The sequence below is a fragment of the Leuresthes tenuis genome, unplaced genomic scaffold, assembly GCF_036924035.1.
Source record: "Leuresthes tenuis unplaced genomic scaffold, fLeuTen1.0.hap1 SCAF_4, whole genome shotgun sequence".
Classification (NCBI taxonomy): Eukaryota; Metazoa; Chordata; class Actinopteri; order Atheriniformes; family Atherinopsidae; genus Leuresthes; species Leuresthes tenuis.
In genome coordinates this window covers 22007187-22026632 of record NW_027325358.1, presented here as the reverse complement: position 1 = coordinate 22026632, position 19446 = coordinate 22007187, and the positions used below count along the sequence as shown (strand labels likewise).

Sequence of the window (19446 nt, the reverse complement as noted above, 5' to 3'; positions counted from 1 at the left end):
TTGGGACACTAGATATCACGTGTTTTTTATTTGAATCCAAATAACACATTGATTCATTGTGAAACTCTAAGTAGTTCTGTATGCACAGTGTTTCTTAAGATTGCCAGTTGTTAAAACTTTTGGCCGTTATTAAAACTTTTAAGTTTAACCAATGTTTTCGATGGGATGTCACTGTTAGAATTGGCAAGAGGTTGCTTGTTAAAATGTCTCTGCCCTCCCATTGATGTAATCAAAAAAGCTGCTTTTCAACTGCAGAGATTTTACCTTGGGAGCAGGGACCCTTTGGAGGGTCCTTTCCCTGACTCCCTTCCATTTCCACAGCAGTAACTAGTATATATGCACAGAAGGGGAATTGAGTTATCGAGTCACGTCTGTTTGAAACGCTGTTGACCAAGCAAGAAAAAGTCAGAGACATTCTGCTGCTTTAATCTTTTTTTCTGTGGGAGATCAACATCCATGGGAGTATAGCTGAACATTCTGCTCAGAGACGTTTGAGTAACTTTAATGGTGATTTTGTCAGATTATGCTGCAGTTATCATTGACAGCAGCTGCAGGTTAACATACAGTCTCAATGGACTGATTTCCAATCCAATTCCAATTTCTGACGGTTTAGATATATGACAAAAAAGCAGCTTTCACGGGACATTGGCTGTATTAATATACATTTAAGCCTTACTAATGCATTTGAGTATTTTGGAATTCTTATGCAGGAGTGGATTCAACCCCTAACCACATTATCTGGACACGCTGGGTACAATTTTGGTGGGGCTAACGTGAGCATGAATTTCTAAATTTGGTTTTGGTCTGACAAGTTAAATGAATGTGCACACTGTGAACACAACAACAAAGCTTTGAGGTGGAATAAATGAGAACGAGTAGTAATGTGAGAGTAAAACAGAAATGAACAGAAATAAAAGATCATTTTCTAATTGTTTCACATTGGTTAGAAAAAAACAAATAACAAACCGCCTCATTTCATCTGTGGCTTCACTGCCGTGCACTGTCAAAATGCGGCTGAAGTTATGTTCCTATATTCTTTGGTACAAGGTTCAAAATCTGGGTGGCCAAGCTCAATTTCCAACAAGTAATCCATGTATGGAGTGTGTTTTCAAGTGCTCACTGGGGTCAACGAATGACCATCATTCAGTTTATCTGCTTAGACACTGATCATTGCATCTACAGGATTTTTACATTTGTTTCAGTGCATTTCAGTGAGATTATATGGTATGATATTGACTACAATCTTAAATTGACGGCTGTGTTATCGAAACCTTCTCCTTAAGATCATGTTCTGTGGGTAGTTAGGTTAGGGTTATAAAAAGGTCAATGTCAGACCCATCAGAGACAGAATGTTTGAATGATATGGTTGGGTGGAAAAAAAAAAGCGTGTTCAGGTCTGACAGAGACTGCACAGAACAGAAGCTGTAGAAGTATCAATGACACAAAAGTGTGATGGTTTTCTTGCTTGTTTTTATCTGTGTGGATTGTGTCTGACATTTACACCCTACACCCCTAATAAAAAACTGCATACAATATGGCACTTCCTGTCATCTGGTTGCTAATTAAACATGATCATAATCTAGAGCCGGTTGTTGCGGTTGGTCTTATTTATTGTGTGAGCTATGTTTTTTTTTTTCCCCCTTGTGTGAGCTATGTTTTTTTTTTTTCCCTTGTGTGAGCTATGTAGATGATTCAGTCAACCCTGCATAACCTATAAAAGCCGCCATATGTACAGAATATAAAGGATGAGTTTATTTCCCACTATACCACAAGATTATACCCATAAAAGGTAAAAAAAAGTGAATCGACGGAGGATAATGACCTTTTTGCGTAGTTCTGTAATTTATAGAATGCATATCTTTAATATATGCTTCTCACCCTGTAAAAACCAACAGTCAAGTAGTTGTATTGACACTCGTACTTGAACCCTGGTTCTTCTCTTCCCACATCTGCTTTGTGTTTACATCATTTACAAGATTTGTCTTATCTTGCTAAAAAGATTAAGTAGGCGTCACAACATTTAAGTTCGAAAGGACTCAACAGTCTCCTGAAACCTTTTCACAAAGTCATCATCTTTCTGGCTTCACCCCATGAGGCCTCCACTGTAAAAAGCCTCCTATTAGTTGCAGTGAAAGCACTGTTTACCCAAGCTTAGAGAGCTACCTTGGGTTTCTACAGGAATGAATGTTGTGGAAACAGTTGTTCACAGATCAAATACATCACGCACCACATAGCAGCGTTGATCTGAGCCTATCAAATTCACCAAGCCCTTCCTCTCTCGTGTGAAGAGTTATGATGTGCAATATGTGCCAGCAGTGTCAACATGAAACCGCAACAGACAAATCGGAAATGTCCTTTAAGGAATTCTGATGACTAACAGGTTGTGTTGTTTAGTCTAGCTAGATAAAAGGACTATTTTGCAACAGAAACATCCTTTTTGTAGACTTATTATCTTATTCCGAAGTACATGTCTCCGAGCAGTTAACATCAGTTTTTTTAGATTTCCACAGAGCTTTTGACATATGTCAAGGGCTGCTTGAGTCCAAGGCTGACACAATCATAAAATGAGCAAGCAAGGGGTTTAAGGACACATCTCACTTGAAGCGTGTCCCCCTTGCTCCCCCCTGCCTTGGCTTTTCACCTCCCAGACTCCCCTCCTGACCCCTTTGTTGGGATGAAGGGGGCTCGATCTTTGAAAATAGCTAATTATAGAGTTTTAACGTAAGCCCTTGGAGCAGAGGGACATTCCTACAATTGGGAGACTCACAACATGTATGAATGTTTCTCTGTGTGTGTGTATGTGCATGTTTGACTGTTTTTGAACTCCACAGAAACCTGATGGAGAAGGGAAGTGCTAAATAAGTGCTAAAAATCGTGAAAATCTGTGTAACGGCAGCCCTTTATACGACACACGATGGAAAACAGAGACCTTCATAAAGGACCAAACCAAATTTTTCTCACGTGGATGCATAAATCTAGTTTCAGCTCAGCTATTAATTAATCCAATTTCTTTAGGGTTTTCAGCTTTAAAAATTAATTGTGAAAGGGAAAGAACAAACTACAAAAGTCAAAATAGCAAGCCAAGATAGTAGCACATGGTTTGTCTGTGTGAATGAGTTTCTTTATTTGAGCGTCTGAATCTGTGTTTTCTTTTAGACCGAACCATAACAGCGTTGTTTAGTGTTGCATATACCTTTGGCAAGTCTTTCCACATTGTCTGGACAGAGTATGGAAATTAGCTGTTCATGCTTTGGAATTTTAAATGAATATAGAATGATAAATAATATAATTTGTTTCAAGTAGTTCATTTTGTTGTACATTGTTAAATCAAATACAGGGTTAGTTTGACAGCCTCTGCTTGCTCTTCACTTTCATCAGCTTGCTATGTTTAAAACAAAAAGCAAAAAACAAAAAATGGCATTTTCACATATGGTAGTCTAACTAGTGCTCGTGAGGAGGTTCCTACATTGGAAAAGGTTAAAAATTCCCGATGTAAACAACTGTTCTGTGTATATTTTGGAGCTACTGCTTCTGGATTCAGCTGTAAGGTGAAAGAAAGAATGAATATCATCCTAGAAATTCAGACATTCCTTTTCGATTGGGTATTAGTTCATTCATGAACAAATAGTGATAAAGAGGCTTACATGAGATAAAGTGCAACAGTGTGATGTGTTTTTGCTTTTCACTTTTTTTTTCCCAAACATATTTGCACTCTATAATAAAGAAAAATCTTCTACAAAGTGTGATGTAGTAGTGTGAATCACTGTCAGGTATTTCAAACAAACTGCAATGAGACTGACTGACTTCTTGACTTACCGCGCTTTTAGGTTTTGCTCCGAGGGCTGGTGCCGATTCTGAGGAGAAAGCAGCAGCAGAGTGTGGATGTGGGAGAGATTGTGAAGCAGCTGGCAAAGATCCTAAATCCACCTCCTGCACAAGTAAAATCAAACATGTTAGACACCACATTCCTCTATTATTTTGGCAATTCTTCAAATGTGATAAAAAAAATAATAATAAAAAAACCCACTGATTTATAAGGTAGGTGAATGAAACTCAATGCCTCATTGATCTTGGCCACTAGCCTACAGATTTGACTGACTGATTGGGAGTCCCAAGCTGAACGCATGCACATTTAATTGGTCTACAGTCATTCCATTATTTCAGTGAAGAACTGCAGATAACAGCATTTCTATTGCAGTCCATGTTGCTTTGCTTTCGCTCCGTCAACATTGTCCGGTTAATTTTTTTTAATCGTTTTTATTTTTAGTTTGTTTTCTCTTCTTTTTAATGGAACATTGACTTAGGTGCATGGGAAGCTGGCACACACAATCTGTGCAGATATAAATTTTAGAGGAGCACACAGTGGGACACAGAGGGAGCTGGGGGACGCATACAGATTAGCGCAGATTAATACAAACTTTTGGTCGCACGGGCCTCATGAATGAGCAGACATGGCAACCATGAATGAGCCGTAAGTTTGGTAAGCAAAGACAAGTTTATTTCTAGGTCCACTTGGGGTACCATACGTAATGTTCTGTGTTTGAATTATGGGCTTCTGTGCGGTTAAAATATAGAGTTTGGGTCAAATCTAGCAAGGTAACATGGTTATGTGCGTACCAGGAGATGTCGCCGATGGGGAGTGGGGGTGTTGTCCATAGAGGAGGTGGCACTGAGAGCATTCTCAATTTCCTTGTCCAGCTGGTCCAGCTTCATCAGTAGCAGCACCATCGAGTCTAAACGAGCATGCTCACGCTGAGCAAAGAGACAGATCAGTGGAGAAAAATACAGTAATTACAAAAACATCTTAAAAGTAAAACAAACCACAGCAACATTACGTCCATGATGACACCCCCTCCAAGGACACTTTTTTTCCTCAATCATCCCTCATCTATGATCAGAAGATAACGAAGGGAATAAAACTGTGCCATGAACTCATGTCATTCCCACTATTCGTTGAAGACTTTGAATATTCAGTATATCTGTAGTCTTAAGGTATCAGTCCTTAAGCGGTGATAACATGTCTCACAGTGACCTCAGGTGGTTTGACTCCAGTACAACAGGCTGAATGATAAACAGTCCAGCAGAACTGCACCTACCACTTTGTTCTCCTTCAGATCTGATTCATTCTGAGCGATACAGGCTCTTGTTAGAGGATCAAAAACTTTTCATTTCCCTCTAGCAGTGTTTTATCGTGGTACAGGGTGAAGCTCCCCGTTTGACCAGCTCTCCTAAAATGAAACCACCAAAATTTCATGGCAGACCCAAACAAACCTGGACAGAAACCTAACAATCCCTGTTAATATCTACTCAGAAAGCTCATTACAGAGTCTATAATAGCATCTACTAGACATTAATGCAGCTAACCTGTGGATGTTGGGCTAGTTTTCATATGCTGTGCCTGTTCCTCGGCGTAACATTTTCAAATATGTCCTTGTGAGGTGGTTTCGGTGACTCAGTATTTACAGCGGGCCTGTATGCATGACAACCTCCATATGAGATTAAATATGAATAACACCAACATATCTATAGCCAGGCCATATATCATTCAACACGCCACAGCTTTGGTTCAGTGCCTGTCCTTGAACTCCATCCCTGATAATGTCTTATGACTTGTGTTTGCATTTATTTTCTAGTTAGTGCCCAATTAGCCAATTAAAAAAACTTTCTACTGGGGTTGCTGAGAGAGCAAATAGATGTCCATGTCATGGAAATGCACCTCATACTGATGCATTCGCCAGCATTCCTAGCTAGAGGCTACACAAATTGCTACATTCTGTCTCCTTGGCAAAGTATCACAATGAAACATTGTACCATGGCAAAACAATGACATCTTTACGAGGCCTCTCTGAATGAACAAAAGCATCTGTCTCAGGATGGCAATAACAGCCAGAAAACAGCACGAGAGAAGCAAACTTTTTAGGGGCTGGAGGTGGTTTGGTTGTTTTTTTGACAAAGTTTCTCCTCTGTCTTTCCCGTTTTTGAGGTTTCTGTTACATTCCTCCCAACTTCCTGTCTTTGAGACGGTTCCCACACTTTTTGAACTTAGAGCCCTCCTTCCACTTTCCTTGCTCTCTTTCCAACCCCCTCTATCACCCAGAGCACATCCAGTATCTTAGACTTAGATTGAAAACAGTCTCCTTCTCTCTCTGCTGAGCTTTCAATCATATAATCAAAGTACAGTGCATGAAATTTAATGTGCTCATTTTGTTCAAAAACACTGACCGAGGGACACATATCTAATTATCAAATACAGCCAGCAAGTCAAAGAGAGAGAAAGAGCAAAGCGGGGGATGTTGCCAAGTAATCTGCTGCCAGATAAACGAGCCAGTTTGGCCCTGGGGTTAATATAAGGCCTTGTTGCTAAAACAAATAGACACAGTAACAAAGCCCAATATCAGTTTAATCTCAAGCCATTATGCAAACCAGATGGCTTCATTTTACAAACTCAATCTGCAACAACAACATGGTCCACCGGGGACATAATCATTAGTTAGTACTATATCTAGTCATTCAACATTGCTGCTGCCATTGTCCATTTAGAGATAATAATAATAAGATAAAACAATGAAATATACTCAAGACTTTCAAGAGCTTCCTCTACTTTCTGTTAAATATTGAAAGTCGCCTCCCCTAAGGTTAAAAGCTTTTTTAAACAGCATGATTTACCCCTTTTTACAGTATATGTTCTGCAGTAACCTTTTACACACACATATATGCACACTGTGGTGAATACTCCACGGTGCTGTTAAAGGGGAGGAAAAGTTTTTACGAAGTGGTAAATGAAATGCCTTGAATCAACCACTTCTATAGTTGAAGTTTTTATTTTTATTTTACTTCTAAGACCCAGCTTTTGTCAATAAAACGAAGTCATCCCGAAGTAAAACGTGGCACTGATTTTCCTCATCCCCACACTTTTTACGTTCGTCAGTCAATGAAGTGACGTCAGTATTTTTCATGAGTCACACAGGCTCCAAACGTTCTGTGCAATCTATGTGGGTATAATGCATACATAGCCACCTAAAATCCTTTCATAAATAAAGATGTATGCGCATCAATCACTCGATACCAGCTAAACTTTTCAGTTAAAATACATGATTTCTTTATATATGTCCGTATTCTACTGTTAGAAAGGGAAAGTGCTATTGTGGACTGTATTAGCAGCTGGGCAGCAAACATTTTCTGTGTAGATTCATACAATGTTAGAACAGTGGAGACATTCTGGGGGCAAGATAGAAATAAAGTTTAAAACTAAGTTTGAACAAACAGTACCACAACTTATCGCCAACGCATTGTGCTCCATTGTCACATTACACATACTACGCCTATCGAGCTACATCACCTGTGTCACCAAACGACTAATAACTCGAGTGTATACCCTTATGTAGCACTCTACTCATTGGAATACACTAGATACCCTTAAACATAATTTTCAACATGCAGGATGAACATTGCTACAGGGTGTATTGCATGAAGTTTAGATTACTGAAAAGCACGATGGTCTAACATGGGACTCAAAACAGGCTTATTGAGTTTTTACGTTGCACGGTACAGTTTATTTCGACTCTACACGTCTTTTCCATGCTTTGTTTTACATTTCAGACGGTATCCCCTCGCTGTGGGCAGATTCAGCTGCGATGACAAAGACGAGCAAACAATTTTGTGTGTGCTTGTTACATTACATTTTATTAAAGAGACACTTATTCAAAGAGACTTACAAGTGAGAATTATAGAGGTTTTCCTACTGAATGGGTTTGCGACAGGCTTTTAGTTCAGAAAAATTTGAATATCTTTTCGCAGAGATCACAACGACTTTCAGCAATTTGTGATCCGTGAACAAAAATGAGATATCTGCAATGTATGTTATACATTGTCTTTTAAAGGTCTTCTCAAGAAAAGTGTTGTGTGTCGGTGAAGGTGCGCTCCAGCAGAACTGTTAACGCCCACAGGCGATGACTCGCAGGCCAATCAATGCTCTGCAGTGTTTCCATAATCACCGTATAGTATCGGGTTGGCTTTCTTGGAACCTGAAGAAGCACCAAAAAAAGCACCTTTTTTTTTTTTAAATTGTAAGTTTTAAACGACAAAGCCTAACAACAAGATAGTTTACCGTTTAGGAATAACTACAACTCCTCCTCATGATAACCGTACAAAGACGCCTCCAAATAAAAAAGATGATGAATGAGTTGTAATAATATGCCTCTTCAGAATGGAAGTTATAATTGTTGATAATTGTTTACCAGGTTGGGGTTCTCAAGTAACTACAATGTTGCACAAGAACTATACCTTTCACATGTCTACCTAATGGGCCTTACGTTGAATATAGTGACTATCTTGTTGTCAGTCCAGATGAAAGAACACTCAATTACATACAGAGAATATGATGTCAGTTCGCTGACCATTGCTTTCCTCCAATCAATCCAATCACCTAAAAAAGAAATGTAGTAACTGTTTGGAGAACTACTGTACCAAACAAGCATGCTGACTATATGTGTGTAAATAGCACAACATACAGTACATGCTAGCAACTGCTGTTCAAGGATTTCACCCTGGAGATAGCTCCAGTTTCCAACCCCCTTTGCGTTTACAGTCTCCATGCCCTTATAGGACCTTGTTTTGCAATGAGCAGTTGAGAAAGAGTAAAACATTTCACAGATCCCCCCCACTCACAGATCTGTGAGCATGTGAGAGTGAAGTCATTGTTTTCCAAGACACTTGCCAGAGTGTGGGACAAATTATTTGTCAGGCATTTTATGTCCAGTGAGAATCTGTTCATTTTGAAAAAGATGTTAATCTAAGAAGCTGAACTGGCAGGACTGCAACTCCTAAATGACACTTGCTATGATTTAAACTATTATACGTTATATCATCCTATATCCATTTTACATTTACATAATATTTAGTCTTACCTTTCTCATGCGCACTTTGACTACATTGTCCTCTTTCTGATCTCCAGACTCATTTGTCCCACTGAAAACTAAACTGGCCAGTTGAGTGTCCCTGTGTATGGCCTCATCCGACTCCTCCATCGTAACAGCTGTCGCCTCAGGTCGATGATGTTCCCTGGGACCATCTGCCACCTCAGAGGCAGGTGACTCACTGAAGTAACAACCAGCGGTCTGGTTGCCATGGAGTCCCTCACTGACCTCTTCGGTGCATGGTGGCAGGTTTTGCATGTCTTGTTCAGTAGCCATATGCATAACATCCAAATGGGGGCTACTAACCAGATTTTGGGTAATATCATTGATATTCTTTTGAGCTTTCAGTAGGTTGGTGCCATCTGTCTCAACTAAGCTGATTTCTGGGATAGTGTCCAGTTTTGAAGAACTATTTTCCATATAATGAGGTATGGCTAGATCCTCACAAACAGCCAGCTGTGCAGGTGATAAACTCTGATCAATATTTCCAATTGACTGACTTAAAGAAGCTTTGTCATATTGATCTGCACACTGAAATGTGTTTGTCTGCATTTGATCTTCTGAATATCCAGTGTTCGGTTCTCCAGACACGTTTTCATCAGGTGTCAAAAAGCAACACTGCCTTTTGACTCTAGAATCAGATAATTCTGTGGGCCCATGCTTGACACGTGTTTCTTCTTTGCTGCTCTCTCCTTGTGCACTTTCCTCTCCATGAGGCCAATTCCCTGCTGAAATTTCAACATTATGCTGTTCCATGGAAGTGTGGTAAAATATTTCACAACCACGGCCCTGATCCAACACCCCAGCACAGTTATCATGATCTTGCTCCCCTTGAACGTCTCTTGAGTGATGGTTTGGTCCGGTATTTTCATTTAGAGTTTCTAAGTTATTCAGTCCATTCAGCTTGTCAGCAGACTCTGCGCTCCAGCTTTCAGGTAATCTTTTGTCACATTCTTCATTTACTGCTAACATCATAACTGGTTCCATAGTTTTGTTAGCCTGTGACATCCCATTCCCACTCTCTATCATATCAGCTAAACTGTGCAGCACAACAACAGGTCCACTTGCAACAGTTTGGTCAGAGGTGGAAATCATCACTTCGACAACATCTGGGCAGCCAGTTTGAGGTTCCAGTTCAGCAACAGAGGACTGGTTTTGTGTGACCTCAGAGATTTCAGGAGGTCTGCTACAACCCTCTGTATGGCTCTCCTTTGTTTCCTGATGGTTTGGAAGTTTGCCAGGCTGTTCACCAGCAAATCCAGACAATGGAGGTCCATTGTCTGAAAAGATAGAGATGTATTGTTGCTCCTCATGAGAGATATGTGGACTTTTAAAGACATTATCGTCATAGCAGATGTGACTCTGGCAACTTTCTGTACCCACATCACTTTCTGAATAGAGAGTTTTCTGACTCTGACTGTTGGTATCAGTTGCATAAGAAACATTTGCCTTCGACATACTGTCTGAGTTAGAGCAAAAGGCTCCAGAATTCCCAGAGATTATGGTTTGGAGATGCTCCGATTCGGAGGCCCTTTGGGGAATGTCAACACCCACCAGCTCATCAGAACAATGAATTGACTCCTGCAAAGCCATTTGAGCTTTTTTATTGTTTTCAGTAAGTATTAAGTGTTCTGGGTCCGTAACATCATCAACAGCAGAGGCTGTACCAACAAGTGTCTGAGCAAAGTCGTCTGTAGACATTTGGTGGCACCCCTCTGGCATGGAGGCACACCTTGTCCGCCGGCCTTGTTTTAAAGCCCCTGAGCCCATCCAAAGTCCCTCGCTGTCAACTCCGTGACAGCAGAGCAGATCCAGATCATCGTAGCTGTACTGTAATCCCGATGAGTGAGTCACATGCTCCTCCCAACTTCTTTTCCGTATGGCTACCGGCATGGTAGAGAGCCAGATCTATCCCATAGAGCTGCTTTATATGCCAGGCTAAATCCAAGAACCAGATCTGCTGCAATTGAGAAGAAAAATGGGAGTAAGAAACATCAATTTCTCCCACGTTATGGGTTTACAGTAACTGAATGTGCAGATGACAATATGGTAAATAATGTTATACTTCTCAAGCAAACAGGAAATGAATAATGAATAATAACAAGTCTCTGGGAAGTATAAACTCAGCTGGATCAGTATAAGATGTCAGAAAGCCTTGTTATGTTGATTTAATGAGGGAAACTGACACGTTTTCAGACAATGTTCTTCTGAATTTTACATTACTGCTCGCCAAGTACACTTATGTCCTCTGAGCTATAACAGCTGTTTTTGCTGTAAGTTCAATGAATCATTGAGTGGCGGACAAAGCCGGCAAAGGAAAGATTCTACAATGCCAAGATAATCAACAATATATAAGAAGACGCCTCTTACCTCGTTTACTTTCAAACATCTTGAAAGAGCAAGCTGTTACCAAATCATATCAAATTTGCACCACATTAACCAGTCAACAGACTTAATCACTCTGGGTGATTCTCGATGTTAAGTCATCTTACCTACCCATAAAAATGAGAATGGCCAAACAGAAACAGAAATTAAAACACCAAATGACAGCCAGTAGCCCCTCAACTGGTTGTCCACAAATCAGCATTATCAAAATACACGCTGTGGGTCCTCTCACATGAATCAAGTGGAGATTTGTTTCCGTTATTCTGTCTTTGGCCTGAATATGAATTTTAAAAAAAAAACAGATTCTTAATGGGAAAATATCTCCTCTCTTCATGCTTTTAATCTGCAATACTTAGAAAAACAAGAGATTTGGTTGACAGCAAATCTTGGATACAAAAAACAAGAAATGTTTTATAGCAGTCACTCCTTCTAATTGCTCTAATTAATCAAACCAACAGTTGACAACAACACTTACATATTCAATTCATTGTCGATGTTTCACAGTGAAATATTAATGTTTACACCTTGTGAATTCTCCAGTGTCGACACCGTTTCTTACAATATAATCCAGTATCTGCTCATTGCGATTATCCAGTATCTGAATACAAAATCCAAGAAACCCTTTGTAGATCCAGTATTTTCTTTTAATACAGTTATCCCAAGATGTTTCACGAGCTGCTTTTTCATTCATCCACCAAAGGCAATTCCTCCATGTTTGGGAGATCAAAATCCAAGTCTTTCAGAGTGACCTGACATGAGAGTTTACTCTGTGAGGAGTCCTTCATTTAAGTTACTGTGAGCCAGATTAAAGACTTGAGTCAGTATCTTTGCTGTAAAGCTGTGGGACAAGCGGTGAGGCACCCAAAGCAGGCAAGCAGAAAGCCGGGAAGCAGAGAAAAGTCCACAGACAACTTCCATCTTGATCACATTAGGTTTTTTGCTGAGGCTGAATGCCGAAACGTCGGGGTGGTGTAAGAGGGGCCGGGTTTTCTTTCCCCCACTCCACCCCTTCTCTCCTCCGTTCTATCCCTCTTTGCATCAGATCCCCTCCCTGCTGGTTTTGACAAGAAGTATGAATCACATCGCAGGAGCCCCATCCCCCGTCTCGACACTCACCAAGCACACCATACACATTTATTCACCCCACCCTCCTCTTATGTACGCTCTCTACTCACTGTTTTAGAGAGCACCATCTATCCTCTTCTCAAAATTCTTCTATTTCCTCTCCTCAGCCTTCTTTACTTCATTCTTCTTCTCGCTAGCCAGGCAAAGCTCCCACCAGTTGGTTTTGATTAGTAACAGACTGGCTGCCTCGTAAGACTTCTGGCTGTTAGCCAAGACAGACTGCTCTAATGTTTTGGCAGTTATATCTGCAGCCTGCTTTTATTTTTTCAATTTGTCATCTTGTAATGGTACAAGTATTCTTAACCAAACACACTGGCAGTAATGAAAAAATCCAAGGCAGGACATGTCTGCAGATAATTTAAAGATATGCTTTAAAATAGTTCTCAAAGGCTCAAGTATTTGACCATTGCAAAATGCTGCTAGACAACAAGGGACAGCGTTACAAGTACCTTCCACCTGATGCTGTGTTTAAGAGACAGAGGGCAGAAAGGAAGAAGAAAAAAACATTCAGGACCAAAATACCAGTAATGAATTACCAAATATAGTAATTTCTCAAAGGCACATCGCAGAAAGAAAAGGCAAAGCGGTAGATAAATACAGTACATCAGATTGTCTCTTAACTTCTCCTGAAATCAGTGTTGTGAAACAGGGTTGGGAATATCTCTAAAGCCAGGATTCAACCAAATAAAAAGAGCACTGAAAACTGACTTCAGGAATAACATATTAACCCCCTTTAAACTCTCAGCTCAGTGCAGCTGCACTAAAAGAGCACTGCACCAAACCAACTGGGACACTCCAAGCACAAGAGAAAACTGGAATGAAGCCCCCTCTCAGTGTCCCGACAACCCTGGCCTATAACCTCTGGGTTATCCAGATGTGAGGTGAAGCTCGGGGGGTGAGTCTTTTCTTAGGCTCTGCACTGGGAAACTGTGCACTGCCATTTATGTTGGCTCTCCAGGGACACAGATGGGCCCTATTGGGTACTGAAGGGGGAAGCATCCAAGATCAACAAGACTCCTCTGTATCATGTCACATGCTGTTTGCAGTGTAATGTAATGAAACGCAGATTTTCTTCAGTCACAGTAGCTTACATGTGGATAAAGCTGGTGATTGAGGTGCAGAGACCGGCACGGAGCATGACTCAGGCTATCCACTCATTATGTCCTGCGGACATAATAATTTAAAAGGCTTTTTCATGCCAATCAAACCACCTCGCACAACCGCAGGGCAGCTGGCGTTTGTCACATCCTGATCCATCCGTGAAACATTAAAGTGAACAATAAAACAAAATGAGGCTTGAAGAACACAAATACCAAGTAATCTACAGTCACTCTAACCCATCACAGTACTGTGTTTTCACATAAATGCAAGCATTTAACGTACCCATAAAAACTGACCACTATTTCCTGCTTTTCAAGCTTGTTTGTCTGCTCAAAATCGTTATCTAGCACTAAACCAAAAGCGGGGCTTGTGAAGATGATATATATACATCATTTAGTAGATAAAAGAAGATAAAATAGCAACGGCAACAGTGGAAGGAAGGTTAGATGATCAACAAACACACTGCAATTCAATCAAAGGCGAGACAAGTCATCTGAGGTCATGGAGGCAGATATTACCTATAATTACATTCAGAATATAAGCAACTCCTGCTGGTCGTAGCAACTGCGCGTTTAGTGTAAAAACGTTGTCCATGAGGGTGACAGACACAACAAATATATCTTTGTCCTAATCTTGATTGTTTTCTGACCCAAACCAAGTGGTTCTGATTTCTAACACTTATTGTCTAAACTAAAATGAGTAAAGTAGCAGTGATTTCTCATCACACTAAAGCTGTAAGGGCTGTGTGTGTAACGGCTCTCCTCACGCACTCGACTATACAGGACTTTGTGGATTTTTAAATCAAAATCTTGAAAAAGACATTTACTTACAAACGTTCACATGAATTGCATTTCCTTCCTGCAGCTTGTCATATTCAAGGGTACAAACAATTATCTGGCATGCTCATTTCAACAGGAGAACTTGATACATCCGAGACAACATTTCAATCGGAAACACAAACCAAATGCTGGCACAAATACTGTGGCAAGACACAAAAGTTATTGAGATCAATCCGGGCTATTGCCTGGCTATCTATGTGCCTTAACAGACTCTCATTAGAAAAGATGAGCATGACCATTCTCATAGCCATGCAAAATGGCAGGTCACATGTCTGGAGCAGTCACATAAAAAAGACCCATTCATGAATCACCTCAAAATCCCCCACAGTTCAACACATCAAGTGCTTAAGAGAGAGTATTGCAGGCCCAAAGGAAACAGCCGCACATTCCTTGCTGATATAGTTTATTATTAGAAGAATAACCCAGTTTAAATCGTGGGCATTGAAGAACAGTGTTTGCCCATGAAGGAAAATGTTGGTGACGCCAGCAGAGAAAAAAAAAGCAACAGTGTCCCTCCCATAACTGAGTCATTTTGAGTCTTTGTGTATACAATGGGTGCTTTGAGTAGATTTTGTTGCACCCTTTTATAGGCTTCTTTAAATAACGCTTTTTTTCCCTCTTAGTAGTCATGAGAAGTTGCAAAAACGGTTCTTGGGGTCATTTACACTTAAAAGAAAACTAAACAATGTCTTAGATTCCCATCTGATGATTTAAAAATAACGGCAAGCCACACCAAGATCCTTGCAATCCTTTTCTGTCACTTGCTATGCCCTGTGGTTAACAACCTCTTTTCAAAAGCCTGGCGTCATGTTGGTTAATAACTGTGTTTGAGGGCTGGGTGGGAACTTGGGTAACTGCAATATTCTTGAATGAAACATCCCAGAGTGGATGATGCAACTAAAGAGCGAGCAAAAAGCTGTTCTAATTGAAACAAACAAACAAAAAGTTTTTAATCATCTTTTGACTTTAACCCCCTTTGATTGCGTGGGTCTGTCCACAAGTAATCGCCGTGGGAGACACGGAGGGGGGAGCCTTGGCCACGATCGCGGACTGAGCACGTGTCAAAGTTAGTCTGTTACCGTGGGAACAGGAAGTACATGTTATTAAGGATATAAACCACAACAGGCTAAAATAATCAAATCTTTTTTGGGGTAAGATCTGTGTGTGTATGAGTGTGTGTGTCTGCGTGACATAACAGAGGACATCGAATGTTTATGTGAGCGTGTTTCTCTGTGAGGATGTGTCGAACTGCAAAGGGCAGTTTGGTTTGTCATACAGATGCGTCCTCTGGGACACTCTTTTTCATGCTAACTGCACCAAATACTTTTTCAAGAAAGCATTCACTTTTTTGAGTTTTTCTTCCTCTTTCTGGTAATCATGCCCGTTCTGCCATGCTTAAGTCCCATTTTCAGCACTGTCTCATGAACAACTGGCCAAGCCCATTAGGAAAGACAGCAATTTTATGAACTGCAATATCAATATCAATGCAAAACCACCAGCACAGCTCACAGGGAACGAATAATTAGTTATTCTGTTAAGGCTTTCCTCTTTTACTCAGGTGACATGTTTATAGATATGAAATTACCAGGATTTCTACATTCATGTGTATAAATGTAGTCCAATCTTCAATCAAGTAACAATGACAGACAACCACGATCAGACCAAAGTATCCATCCATCCATCCATCCATCATCTGCCGCTTATCCGGGGGTCGGGTCGCGGGGGCAGCAGCTTGAGCAGAGAAACCCAGACGTCTCTGTCCCCGGCCACTTCCTCCAGCTCTTCTGGGGGGACCCCGAGGCGTTCCTAGGCCAGCCGAGAGACATAGTCTCTCCAACGTGTCCTGGGTCTTCCCCGGGGTCTCCTCCCAGTGGGATGTGCCCGGATCACCTCACCAGGGAGGCGTCCAGGGGGCATCCTAACCAGATGCCCGAGCCACCTCATCTGACTCCTCTCGATGCAGAGGAGCAGCGGTTCTACTCCGAGCCCCTCCCGGATGACTGAGCTTCTCACCCTATCTCTAAGGGAGAGCCCAGACACCCTGCGGAGGAAACCCATTTCGGCCGCTTGTATTCGCGATCTTCACTACCCACAACTCGTGACCATAGGTGAGGATGGGAACGTAGATTGACCAGTAAATAGAGAGCTTCGCCTTCTGGCTCAGCTCCTTCTTCACAACGACGGGTCGGTGCAGAGCCCGCAACACTGCAGACGCTGCACCGATCCTCCCGTCAATCTCACGTTCCATTCGCCCCTCACTGTGAACAAGACCCTGAGATAGTTGAACTCCTCCACTTGGGGAAGGATCTCATTCCCGACCTGGAGAGAGCATTCCACCCTCTTCCGGCTGAGAACCATAGCTTCGACCAAAGTAGTAAAACACAAATGGCTAAGAAAACATTGAAACTCCCTCATAGTCCAGGTAAACTAAAGTTCTACAAGAGCAACTAGGACTCAAACACTCCAATGAAGGACATGAGATTAAAACTGAATTGTGCTGAGGTCTGCATACAAAGTGCGGTTACTGGCCTGCTTAGGGAGTCATTTTACACAAGGAAGGACAAAAATATAGAATTTAAGATGTCTTACAGGTACCTTGTTGCAATTGCAACAAATTGAATCTACTGTCTGACATCTGATCTGCATCTCAAAAGGATCCCATGAACTGAAGCCTGATGCAAACAGCTGGATTCCATTAAAGACTCTATTCTGGCTCAAACATAGGCCCAACAACCATCTGCACCTGAGCACATTCTCACACTTCTGCACTGATGTTTTACACTTCATCAGATGTGTGCAGGAATGCCCACAGACATGCCAAAAAACATACAAAACCTTCTTCTGTTCACGCGGCTGCTTTCTACAAATATGTTACCAGAATAAAACAACTAAATACAGCGAAAGAAAAATGTAACTTCTCCTCACAAATGAACAATCAAAACTCTGCTCCATTAGAATGTTTTTGGTTTTTTTTTAATTAAAAGGTTGTGCAATGTAGAGACATAGAAATACTTTGTGCTACATAACTGGAATTCATCACATCCTCCAGAGCAACACATTTGCTCACCGCCTGAGTCTTGGAGGTTTCTGAGAAATGACAAACATAATATTTATTCTCTTGTTGCTTTGTTTATCACGAACGGACCCTGAATCTTGGACTAGTCCATGAGCAGGCCAAAAAAGGTGACGCACTACACCTCCTCACTTAGAATTCTGTTAAACACATGCTGCACTGGCATCAGTATCCCCTGTGCAGGTCCAGAAAAACGTGTTGTCCTTGGACACTGTTGCCAAAGCAGCATCAGCAGGGAATATTTAAAAGCAAGATTCAGGAGATTAGCAGCCAGGAAAGAAGAGAGACCTCTGAATGCTTTTTCCCATCCATGTTTGTTTGCACTTTGGTCACACTGCAACCTAACACATCATCTGTGCCGTTGCTCTCACATATGCTACCAGCTCATGATGATGATGTTTTCATCTCATCAAAATCGTAAGGAATGCTTTTTAAAAAAAATTCCAAATCAATCTTCATTTGAAAGATTCATAAAATTCAAAGATTTTTCTGTGTGTGATATCATAACCGCATCTCTCTCATGAGACACTGGCAGCTTGACGAGAATCGGTCACGCCACACCTCAGTTGAATCAACTCGTCGGATTCCCAGCTGATGACACGCTCGAGTTTAAAAGCAGATGTTTCCATGCATTTTGGATTTAAATAAATCGCAAGGACGTTAAGAACAGGACAAAAGCAAGACATCTTTAGCTTATGTAACGTGTGGGTAGACCGCAGATCCCAAACAAACTCCCATCTGGAGACGTCGCTCCCAACACACCTCAGCTTGGCGGCAGTGGACAGAAAGAGCTGCCCTAACTTGTGACAGTGGGAAGCAAAAGAATTCGTGGCTAATAATCACTGCTCACTATAATGACAACGACGGGAGACTTGTGATTCACATACCAGGTCAACTGAAACTAGCCACAGGGTGAGTAATTTTCCTGAAATATTGTCAAGAGGCATTACAACAGTGGGAGTTTACCGGATAAGACTGCTAATGTGGTCATCGCTGTGGATTTGATGGCGGGGCTGCAAACACTCAATTAATCTAAAAAATCTGGCTGTTGGACACTTTCTGGGCCAAGCAATTGCTTCATTTTTTTTTCTTCATCATTTCATCGAAGACAAAGCGAGAATGACTGGATCCGTCGGCACGTGATGGCGATTTATGTGGCGGCCTGAGGGGAACAGCACGCTGGTGATGTTGGATCCCTTCCTGGAGCAGCGACCGACTCTTTAACCTGCTGGTGGTCAGCTGAGTCCATCAGGAGCTGAGTCAGACTTGTAGGATAGCTCACTGCTGGGCATGGCTTTTACTTGGGACGATTACAGAACCTTTGTGCTTTTCCAGGCTTCCAGTTGATTTCTATTGTTTCGTACTTTGTATTTTTGGATTAAAATGGCAGGATTCTGAGTTCAAGCAGCAGGATACACTGGACAGCCACCACGCATTCAAATTTGTTTGATGCAAAAGTGACATGGTGTGGAATTCATGATGTCTAGTATTTGCTTGAACTGCAAAGAATTCTGTGAGGTTTGAGTTTGTTTGAGATGGTGAAAATTCACTCCCCATCTGGCCCCTTTAGCTTAGCTCCAAACTCCCAGATACTCAAAACTGAGAGAGGTCAGACTTCTGCCTCCTGCGGGGAAAACACGGAGGATTTTCACACCCATCCAAAAACGTGTTTTTTTAATATACATCTACCTCAGATTCCTCCTCCGCCTCAAGAGTGCATCTTCTTTTTCCAAGCGACCTTCCTTTTCAGAACAAGCAACCCAAGCTGTGGAAACTAGTTGAAAACACAGTTTGAGGTATCTTTACTGACCCCTGGAGGCAAACCTAATTCACAGGCAGCGGTCATACATAAATGTACAACAGTAAAAAACAACTAATATTTCCATTTACATGTCTGATAACAACAGGAATGCACAACTTCTGTTCTGCGTTTTGGCAGGACAGGATAGCACTGACCTGATGGAAGCAACACAAACTCACACCTCAAGGGGCTGGTTTGGTGTCAGCC

General features: G+C 41.3%; 1 protein-coding gene across 1 annotated transcript in view; it reads right to left on the bottom strand.

Annotated features, from left to right (window-relative positions):
- Window positions 1-10963, bottom strand: part of dlc1 (DLC1 Rho GTPase activating protein) — an 80641-nt gene extending 69678 nt beyond the window's left edge. Inside the window, exons 1-3 of the mRNA XM_072385088.1 lie at window positions 8907-10963; window positions 4618-4752; window positions 3817-3930 (exon numbers count right to left, since the gene is read on the bottom strand). Coding sequence (XP_072241189.1) covers window positions 3817-3930; window positions 4618-4752; window positions 8907-10808 — 2151 coding nt within the window. The 5' untranslated portion in view covers window positions 10809-10963. The remainder of the gene's footprint in view (window positions 1-3816; window positions 3931-4617; window positions 4753-8906) is intronic.
- Between the last annotated feature and the right edge of the window lie 8483 nt (window positions 10964-19446).